Below are 10,166 nucleotides of genomic sequence, written 5' to 3'. Positions count from 1 at the left end.
ATAACATTATAAAGAGACTTCTAACTCAGTGAGTCATAAAGATTAATTTATTTCAATTTAATGATTTTTTAACTTGCTAGTTTAACAAATTTTTATTTTAAAATCTAAAAGTTTATAGTTTACATCCTAATCTAACTAATCTATAAATCTTAATTCCCAACAATCAAGCATGCATCATGGGTATTCTGTGTTGAGATTAGGGCTGCAGCTATGAAATATTTAGGTAATCGAGTATTCTATCGAATATTCCATCGATTAATCGAGTAATCTGATAAAAGTATTACCATATTCTTATTACTTTCGCTTTGCTGCGTTTGCTCATTCTCGCTGTTTTCTGTCCCGGCGTCTGTCGTTCTGAACATCAACACTGTCCATACACGTTACCAAAAGCCCCCTTCCGTCTTCTTCAAGGTACTCTGCTAATGTTGCAGCCCTAGTTGAGATGGTGCAAATAAATTTGATACATGTTTTATTTCTTTCTAATACACTTCTCTTGGGTTGTTCTTTCACATAACTAAGACTTTAGAGGTTTACAAAAACAGCCTCTGTGTGCTGGTTTGTTGTCTGTCTTGTAAAGGCTCTTTGGCTACAACATGTGTTCTGACTGTACAAATGACAATGTAGAAATTAGGGCTGCATTACAAAATATGATCGAGGAATTTCCTCTGCCTTGTTTCAGTAAATTTAAAGCTCATGTTTCGCATGGATTCTTTAGTGTAACATTGCATTAGGTTATATGTATACATGTATATATGTCTATGTTACAGGCTATGCGTCCCCAAGAAGACGGAAGATGGACATACCACGCCCCCAGTGGCCGTAGAGGCCCCTAGCTTAAAAAGTAAACAGAAGGGAAACAAAGCAATAATAGGAACAATGTTAACAACTTTAAGGGTTGATTCACATCATTAAATGCGCTTGAAACAATACATTTATACAAAAATAGAAAGTAATATAATTAAAATGATTATATAGGACTGCAGATTTTTTATATGTATAAGTGACTAATCTAATCTATGTGCACAAGTTTATTTTAAACTCAATAAAATATTTACTATAATAATAATAATTAGTAGTAGTAGTTATTTCAATTAAAATAGGATGTTTCCACCGTCTGTTTTAGAGCTTGACCTACTACATCAGATGCCATAAATATCACTCTATGGTGATGATTTTTTATGGGTTAACAAAAAAGATTACTGGCCCTTTGACACAAATAAAATGTATTATAAAAAATATAAAATATTTTGAATTAAGTATACAATTCACAAGACTAGTAAAATAAATATGACCATTCACAAATCTTTAAAATAAGCCCTAGTTTACACGCGTGTTAGTATCCTAGAAACCTGGATCACGTCTTCACACGCATGTACACACGCAGACTGTGAAAAAACGTGACGTCTTCATCTGACTGTTGTAACCACGACAACCATCAGGAGCGTTTTCGCTAACGTCGCGTGTTGATTACTCGATTAATCGAAATATTCGATAGAATACTCGATTACCAAAATATTCGATAGCTGCAGCCCAAATTAGTATTTACCAACCACTAACAAAGCTATTCATCACATCTTATAAACTCTAACAGAGGGCCTTATCAGGGCGTTGTTTGTGGACTATATAATGAACGTCTGATGAGGAAGACGAGGAGGGGACACACACACGCACACACGCGCGCGCACACACACACACACTCATAATATGACGTCTATGGGGGGCGTGGCTTCAGCGCACAATGTATGTGTATACAGTCGTAAACCAATCACCTGGACTGTCTGAGACAGGGGCCATGTTGAAACTTTTCCTCGAGTCCGTCCGAGCCAGCTTGAGTCTTGTGAGGCAGGCAGCTGACTGAAGACCCGAGAAAAGCCTCCTTTCCCTCCGTGGCCTCCTCCCGTCTGTAAAAGTATCGATACAAAGGCTTCTTCCACGTGAACTTGACAAAATGAACGCGAGCAGCTTTCTGGTCGCGCTGCAGAGAGGATGCACTCAGACCTTCAGACGACCTCACCTAGTCCTGCCTGCTTCCTGCTCGAGGGTGAGCCTCAACATAATTCACAGTTTCTGCTGCATGTTTGAAGGTCACTGTCCTGCTGTGTTTAATAGTTCGTCACAGATTTAGTGTTAGCATTTTAAAGTGCTGAGTCATGTTATGGAAAACCCGCAGTGGAGCGGTATGTTTCTTCTTTTCGTTTGTGTTTAAGCAAACTAAACTGTGACACTCCCTCCTTTCACCCTTGACACGGAGACTAATGAGCCCGCATGTATAATAGACAGGGCTGGGTCAGATTACTGTGCAATGTAGGCAGCTGCTGAATGGAATGAATGAATGAATGATTACGCCTTTATACTAAAAAAAACTGTCCCACAAACATTTTTTCTCTTTAAACATCTTGAAATATTTTCAATGCAAATAAAATTCAGTTTCTATCTTCAGCAATGACAGCTGGTCAAATCAAATGTACATGAACTGTACAAGCAGTTGTTTAGGTAGTCTACTGCTGTGTGTGTGTGTGTGTGTGTGTGTGTGTGTGTGTGTGTGTGTGTGTGTGTACACTCAAAATAAATGCAACACTAATGTTTTCACTTCCATTTTTCATCGGGAAAAGTTAAGTAAAAGATCAAGTTGTGCAGACAAAAGGAATCATGAATTTGTCCGTTGTAAGTGAGCTCTTTGGCAGGGTACAGGTGTGGCACATGAAGGTGCTGATTTAAACAGTGTGACTCTGGCACAGGTGAACCTCGGACCGGTCACTGTAAAAGTCCACTCTAAAATGTGCAGGTTTATTTTGAGAGAAAAAAAAGAAGACATTTATGGATATGTCTCATAGGCTACAACTATGGATATTTCTCATAGGGCGATAAAGTCATGACCCATCCTACTCTCCCTCTGATTGGCTTACCCTGATTCCAACAAAAAGTACTAGCCAATCAGAGGCAGCGTAGGACAGGTCAGGTCCACCTGAAATAGTATCTATAGTAATATCTATCAGTGCCTAATAAATGTCGTTCCTCAAGATAAAGCTGCACATTATGGAGTGGCTTTTTAGTGTGATTAGTCCAAGACACACCTAAGTCATGCCACATCAGTCAGGTCAGTCATCAGAACAGTCAACACTGTTATCTTTTCAGCCCTTAGAGCCGCCATGAAGTGGAGCAGTTGTATAAGAAAACACACAGTGAGACCAGACTGTTAACAGAGCACTGTTCATAATGAAAACTACTTCAAATTTACTTACTTTACTCTAATTACATATATAATCTTTTTTTTTATGTAATCTAGGCTGATTATGGGTTACTCATTTTTTGTGTGATCTATTTACATAATTCCGATTACATGTAATCATTACTACTCCACCCTCAAATCAAATCAATTTTATTTGTCACAAAATACATTTACATTACAAAATATAGCCTCAGAGGTCTTTACAATCTGTACAGGGAGTGACACCCTCTGTCCTTAGACCCTTGGTTCGAGTGAGGAAAAACTTGCCCACAAAAAACCCTTTTAACAGGGAAAAAATGTGGGAGAGAGAGAGAGAGTGATAGAGTGAGAGTGTGAGAGTGTGAGAGTTTTCGGTAAGGGAGATGTGACTGTATCTTCAACCAATACCGTGCCTGGCTAGGCATAACCCTGGGGGGGTGGAGGTGGAGTCCCCCGGCAGTCTAATCCTATGGCAGCATAACTAAGGGATGACCTGAGCCAGCCCTAACTATAGGCTTTATCAAAAAGGAAAGACTTAAGTCTATTCTTAAAGGTGTTGACCGTGTCTGCCTCCCGAACCCAGAAAGGTAGTTTGTTCCACAGAAGAGGAGCCTGATAGCTGAAAGCTCTGGCTCCCAATCTACTTTTGGAAACTATAGGAACCACAAGGAACCCAGCGTCCTGAGAGCGCAGTGTTCTAGAGGGGTAATAAGGTATTATGAGCTCTTTTAGATAAGATGGTGCCTGACCATGAAGAGCTTTGTAAGTAAGGAGAAGAATTTTAAATTCTATTCTAGATTTAATAGGTAGCCAATGCAAGGAAGCCAAAATGGGAGAGATGTGATCTCTGATCTTGGTTCCTGTCAGAACACGTGCAGCAGCATTCTGAATTAACTGCAAAGTCCTAAGAGACTTATTGGAGCAGCCTGATAACAAAGAGTTACAATAGTCCAGCCTTGAAGTAACAAATGCGTGGACTAGTTTTTCTGCATCCGCCTGAGAGACAATGCGTCTGATTTTAGCGATGTTACGTAAGTGGAAGAATGCAGTCCTCGAAATTTGTTTTATGTGGACGTTAAAGGACAAATCCTGATCAAAAACAACTCCAAGATTCTTTACAGTGGAGCTGGAGGCCAGGGTGATCCCATCTAAAGTAACTAAGTCTCTAGAAAGAGAGTTTCTGAGGTGTTTGGGTCCAATTACAAGAACTTCAGTTTTGTCTGAATTTAACATCAAAAAATTGTAGGTCATCCAACTTTTTATATCCTTAAGGCATGCTTGGAGTTTAGTTAACTGATTGGTTGCATCAGGCTTGATCGATAAATATAATTGGGTGTCGTCAGCATAACAATGAAAATTGATAGAGTGATTCCTAATAATGTTCCCTAAAGGAAGCATATATAAACTGAATAGAAGTGGTCCAAGTACAGAACCTTGTGGGACTCCATGACAAACTTTGGTCTGCATGGAGGATTCATCATTGACGTGAACAAACTGAGATCGATCTAAAAAATACGATTTAAACCAGCTTAGGGCGGTTCCTTTGATGCCAATTTGATGTTCCAGTCTCTGTAAAAGAATTTGATGGTCAATGGTGTCAAATGCAGCACTAAGATCTAACAGGACAAGTACAGAGATGAGTCCTTTGTCTGATGCCATTAGGAGGTCATTTGTAACTTTGACTAATGCGGTCTCTGTGCTATGATGCACTCTAAATCCTGACTGAAAATCCTCAAATAGACTATTGTTATGGAGAAAGTCACACAGCTGACTGGCTACAGCTTTCTCAAGTATCTTAGACAGAAAGGGAAGGTTTGATATCGGTCTGTAGTTGGCTAAGACCTCTGGGTCTAGAGTGGGCTTTTTAAGAGGTTTAATTACAGCTACCTTAAAGGACTGTGGTACATATCCTGATAATAAAGACTGATTAATCGTATCCAATAAAGAATGACTAACTAGAGGTAAAACATCCTTGAGTAGCCTGGTTGGGATGGGGTCTAAGAGACAGGTTGACGGCTTAGATGCAGAAATGATTAAAGTTATTTGATGAAGGTCGATGGGAGAAAAACAGTCTAAATACATATCAGGTTTTACAGCTGTTTCCAAACTTGCTGTATCAGAATGCAGATCAATGCCTGTTGAGGGCAAGAGGTGATGGATTTTGTCTCTAATAGTTATAATGTTATCATTAATCTGCAGGGTTAAACAGTTTGAGGTTATCTGTGATATGCAAATTTCTATCTGTCAGACAGGAACTACCTAATCTGTGCTTATGGTTAGCTCGTTAGTCATTAGCATTAGTGAACTGTGTATTGTGATATTTAAAAAGATGTCTGCTCACAGTATTTTCCTGATGCTGTCTGTTAACCATCACCTGCTGCTCTGTGTCACATGTGATGGTTCATCTTGTCTGCAGGTTCAGTACCGCCTAGAGTCCACGGAGGTTGTCGCTGCAGCCCGGATGCCTTACAGAGTTAAGGTGACTGCTGGGAAACGCTACGCCTGGTGTGCCTGTGGTCATAGCAAGAAACAGGTGAGTGTGCGGAACAGCTCGTAAGTCGATTAGTTGTCAACTTTTGAATTGAATACCAACTACTTTGATAACTGATTAATCGATTTGAGTTATTATTTTAAGAAAAAAAAATCTCTGAATTCTGCTCCTCAGATGTGAATGGTGCCTGGTTTCTTTCATCCTCTGTGACTTTCAGGTTGTTGACAAAACAAGACATTTTATGAACCAAACAACAGTGAAAATTATTGTTAGCTGTATGTATTAGGTTTCAACTTTCAGAGGCACCTGTGCTGAATGCAGGATGTCAGTCATTCAGAGTCACGGATCACAAACTAGATCAGCTTCAAACCAAATCCTGTCAGACACGGTTGTTAGCCTTGACTATGACTTGTCATAGCAGGACAAGCACAAGTGCAACATTCACGTTAATACAGGCTCTTTTCTATTTTTGCTTGTGCAAGTATGCAACGATAGTGAGCCGGCATGCACAGTATGCAGGACCCTGAACAGAGTGCAGACATAATGTTATTAATGAAACATGTGCTTTTCCTGCTGTGATGTGTCAAAACATCTTCTGTGAATAAAATCACATCAGTAATAAGAAATATACTAAACTGACTTTAAAAATACTGACCAATCTGAAAAAAATCTGAAGTTTGAACTCACCTGTCTCTCACTGTCTCTCTCAGCCTTATTGTGATGGAGCTCACAAGGCAAAAGCTCCGAGCATCGCTCCCCTGCGCTTCACCCCCGACAGCACCAAGATGGTCATGCTGTGTGCCTGTAAGGAAACCAAAAACGCACCGTACTGTGACGGATCACACTTCAAGGTCATCTTTCGGGATTTAGTGAAGTCGGTGAAAGGCGTCTTTAAATGAACAGAAATCAAGACGCCTGCGCTGGGAAGCTCAGGAGCAATGACTGTTAACTAACGACTTACCTCCGTCTTTATCTTGTCTGTGTTATCAGTGACCTGCAGATTTATAAAGCGCAATATATTATAAGTATGTATATTTTTTTGTAATCATTGTTCATCTACACATGCAAAGCATTTTAATAGAATTAAAATGCTTGAAAAATAAATGTGTTAAAGCCATAAATTATCAGAGCTGTTTTCTCTGAAATGTTTGTATTTATCAATTTGTGCTGTAATAATGTTTTAATTTGTCACATTTCTGCACATCTAGAAATATTGGCGTTTCTCCTCCTTTTTAATATACCCAGTAAACATAACTGAGAATTTTTAGTTGTAAACTAAACTACTTCAGTTGTTGCGTTAAATTGATTGGACCACAGTAAGTCAAATTCAGTTCAATCTGCCGGCTGTCTGATATCTGATTGGTTCAGCTCCTTACACGTGACTCTACAGGAGGCGGTTTGTATAATCAACACAGTGTTGTGTTGTGAAATCTTGCACCGTTTCTGTTTTATATATTTCTTCACGGTTTCCATTTCTGTGACGTGACTGGACTTCAGCACCCTGTCAGCTCAGGTCATCCACCATCTGTCATACATACATCAGAAATATGAACGTGTTACTGACCAGCTTAGAGCACAAATGGAGTTTCACCTGGAGACAGCCGTGGATACCGGCTGTGACGGCCTCTAAGGTAAATTGCGCACTTATATTAGCCCGTGTCCTCTGTAAACACGCTGTTGTTAGGCTGGCTTCACTTCAAATAGCTGGGTTATAAATAACTCTTTCTCTGTTGGCCGACAACGCTGTGACTCCGTTTGTTACCTGATACTTAAAGATAGAAACACTTCTTTCTATTCTTTTAATAGAAATTTATTATTTAATCTTAACAGCAGTTGTGTTAGCGTCCCAGGAGGCTGTGCTGTATGAACAGACTGTAGATGTAGCGCCACCTGCTGTCCAACATCAAAGCTGCCGCCTGCACAGACGCAGCTGTTTTTAATCACAGCCTGATTAGAGCTTTCCTCAGGACTGACGTCGCTGGTGTTGGTAGACCTGCGCACAGTTACTGCAACTATGACTAGTAAAAATATAAAGTTTAAAACCAATCTTCTCCCATCTTAATAGTCTCATATTCTACACTTTTCCAGCGTTTTATTGGAAGTTTTCATATCCATAAGAGGGGCTCTTATGGATAACAAAGGCCATGTCAAAATAATTTTACATCTCCTCTTTCAGCTTCTCTCTTGAGCTCTAGCAAAAAAAGCTCTGGTGTTTTATCTTATTTACATGAATGAATCCCTGTGAGACTTTGTGTGTGGTCGCAGTCCAAAAGATTGCCTCGTATGTCCTTTCCTTAACAGTTTCTTTGACCTTGATGGAAAATGCCTTGAAGTCCAGGAAGGAAGTGAAGGAAAATGAATACTGCATTCAGACTAGGCAAAGGCAACGGTGGATGTTCTTGAAACAATGTTCATAAGATGGTTACAAAAAAACCATCTTAGATACCATGTTGTAACAAAAATATGATTACATTGAAGTGCCACATTGCTCACGTTGCTCAACCTCCTGTCCACTATATGGGCATATTAGCAAGTCGTGGCAAAATGATGGTTATTACTGAAACAGTAACTTCCATGAAGATTTGCAGAGATGCTAAAAATCTGTCACAGTTAAAAGAGAAGGTATTACTAAATGTAATATTCTTTTATATATCAAAAGATTTGACCAGAGCCCAGGTGAGCGGTGGGTGAGGTGGTTGTGACATCACAACCTTACAGAAATCCTGCGGCTCATTTAACAGCACAGTTTTTGAGAAGAGGCTGTGTGTATTTCTCTGTGGATTGGCCATTTAGGATTTATAGAGCATCTAGACCTGCATTATAATGAAAAAGTAGATGTCAGAGAAGCAGCCTGCACACACCTACAGAGTTTGATACAATGCAGAACTTGTAATGGAGTAACTGAGTACTGTTCTGTTACTCTGTCCACAGGTCCAGCTCTGCACACATCCTCCAAAGCCTGTCATCCCCTCTAAAAAGCCTTTTAAAGTAGAGCTGATTGGTGGAAAGCGTTACTCATGGTGCACCTGTGGATACAGCAAGAAACAGGTAAAACCACCTTTTGACATCATCCTGTATATCTGAAGTACACATCCCGTATATTCCCTGATCAAGTCTCCATCTTTCAGCCTTTCTGCGACGGTTCCCACAAAACCAAAGCCCAAGGCCTGTCCCCGCTACGCTTTGTCCCAGAGAAAGACGCCACAGTTTGGTTGTGTGGTTGCAAATACACAAACAACCCACCGTACTGTGACGGCACACACAAGCAGGACTTCATCGTGTCTGCCCCACTACATGAACCCACCGACTCTTGAAAAGGAAGGCAGAGGTCTTTAAACTGTGCACTGATGTTGCTGTTGCAGCTGGATTTTGTACACTGATGTATCGGATGAAAGCATGATGTGTTTGAGTCAGTACAGAGAAGAGAGCGACCATGAAAAGGTTAACAGCACAGCCCTCAGCTTCATTTGTCCTTGCTTTCAGTCTTTTATTTGAGACAATGTTGCTTTGGTGTAACCGTGGAGATTTTACCAAACCATTTTTGTCTGGTTTTATTAGGCCATTGTGGGCAGTGTTACAAATTAATAAAGTCCATAGAAAATTATGCTAAAGATGAGATGTAATAGTATCATGGCTAAGACCTTGATGATGGAGAGGATGAAAAACAAATCAAAAAACAACAGATGTTTTACATTGTGTGTAAAGATATTTAAAATTTGATGCCATATAAAGTCAATGAGGTGTGGTGTGATCTATCACACTATCTTACCTTTTGACTTAGTAGTTGACTTAGAAGTATTTATGTTTTTGTTGATGTAAATTAAGAAATAAACAGCTGCCAGTTGGAATTACACAATAGGTTGTGTACAATAATACTACCAAATAAATGCAAACTCATAAATCTCAAAGTGGTAATTCCCTGTTATGATACACAAACTTTCCTCTGACAGAAAGAGCCTTGTATAATATTGAGAATGTGAAGTCTTACATGTAGAAATGTTTGAAAGGATTTGAGAAAAATATTTTGATAAACTGGCCCTGGTCTTTATGGACCTCTAGGACCTGAAGATGCTCCAGCTGTACATATTATCCACCAGGCAGCTTTGCATATGCGTTACTGACACTTGTACATGTACAAACAGTGAAGATCTACCAAAGATACTGCAGAACAGGGGAGTTCAGACTGTAACAGGCTGTTTGTGCAAAACTTATTTTGCAGTTGACTTTACCTGAGTTTTACTATAAGAAGCTAAACAGAAAAGAGCTGACAAAACAATCCAGCCTCAATTACTGTACTGATGGAAAAGTTTTAATCTGTGACAGACTTGCTGATTCCTGTCTGTTCATTTATTTACCACAGAGTGAGCAAAGCTTTTCGTTTTCTACCCTCCATTATGTTGCTAGGTGCACAACAGCATGCTTCACAATCTGTTGAGGGAAGTTCACAGAATCATAAACAGGACACAC

At 39.6% G+C, this 10,166-nt stretch overlaps 2 protein-coding genes across 2 annotated transcripts; both read left to right on the top strand.

The window, feature by feature from the left end:
• Positions 1–1,757: 1,757 nt before the first annotated feature.
• LOC104920382 (CDGSH iron-sulfur domain-containing protein 3, mitochondrial) lies at positions 1,758–6,816 on the top strand. Its single transcript, XM_010732635.3, has 3 exons — positions 1,758–2,041; positions 5,625–5,741; positions 6,410–6,816. The coding sequence occupies exons 1-3, from the start codon at positions 1,949–1,951 to the stop codon at positions 6,596–6,598; spliced, it is 399 nt and encodes a 132-aa protein (XP_010730937.1). The 5' UTR covers positions 1,758–1,948; the 3' UTR covers positions 6,599–6,816.
• Positions 6,817–6,934: 118 nt separating this feature from the next.
• Positions 6,935–9,607, top strand: LOC104920384 (CDGSH iron-sulfur domain-containing protein 3, mitochondrial). Its single transcript, XM_010732636.3, has 3 exons — positions 6,935–7,330; positions 8,631–8,747; positions 8,828–9,607. The coding sequence occupies exons 1-3, from the start codon at positions 7,247–7,249 to the stop codon at positions 9,011–9,013; spliced, it is 387 nt and encodes a 128-aa protein (XP_010730938.1). The 5' UTR covers positions 6,935–7,246; the 3' UTR covers positions 9,014–9,607.
• The last annotated feature ends 559 nt before the right edge of the window (positions 9,608–10,166 follow it).

Source organism: Larimichthys crocea, chromosome I, assembly GCF_000972845.2.
Source record: "Larimichthys crocea isolate SSNF chromosome I, L_crocea_2.0, whole genome shotgun sequence".
Lineage (NCBI taxonomy): Eukaryota > Metazoa > Chordata > Actinopteri > Sciaenidae > Larimichthys > Larimichthys crocea.
The sequence above is the reverse complement of the archived record's forward strand: the minus strand, read 5'-3'. Positions and strand labels throughout refer to the sequence as shown.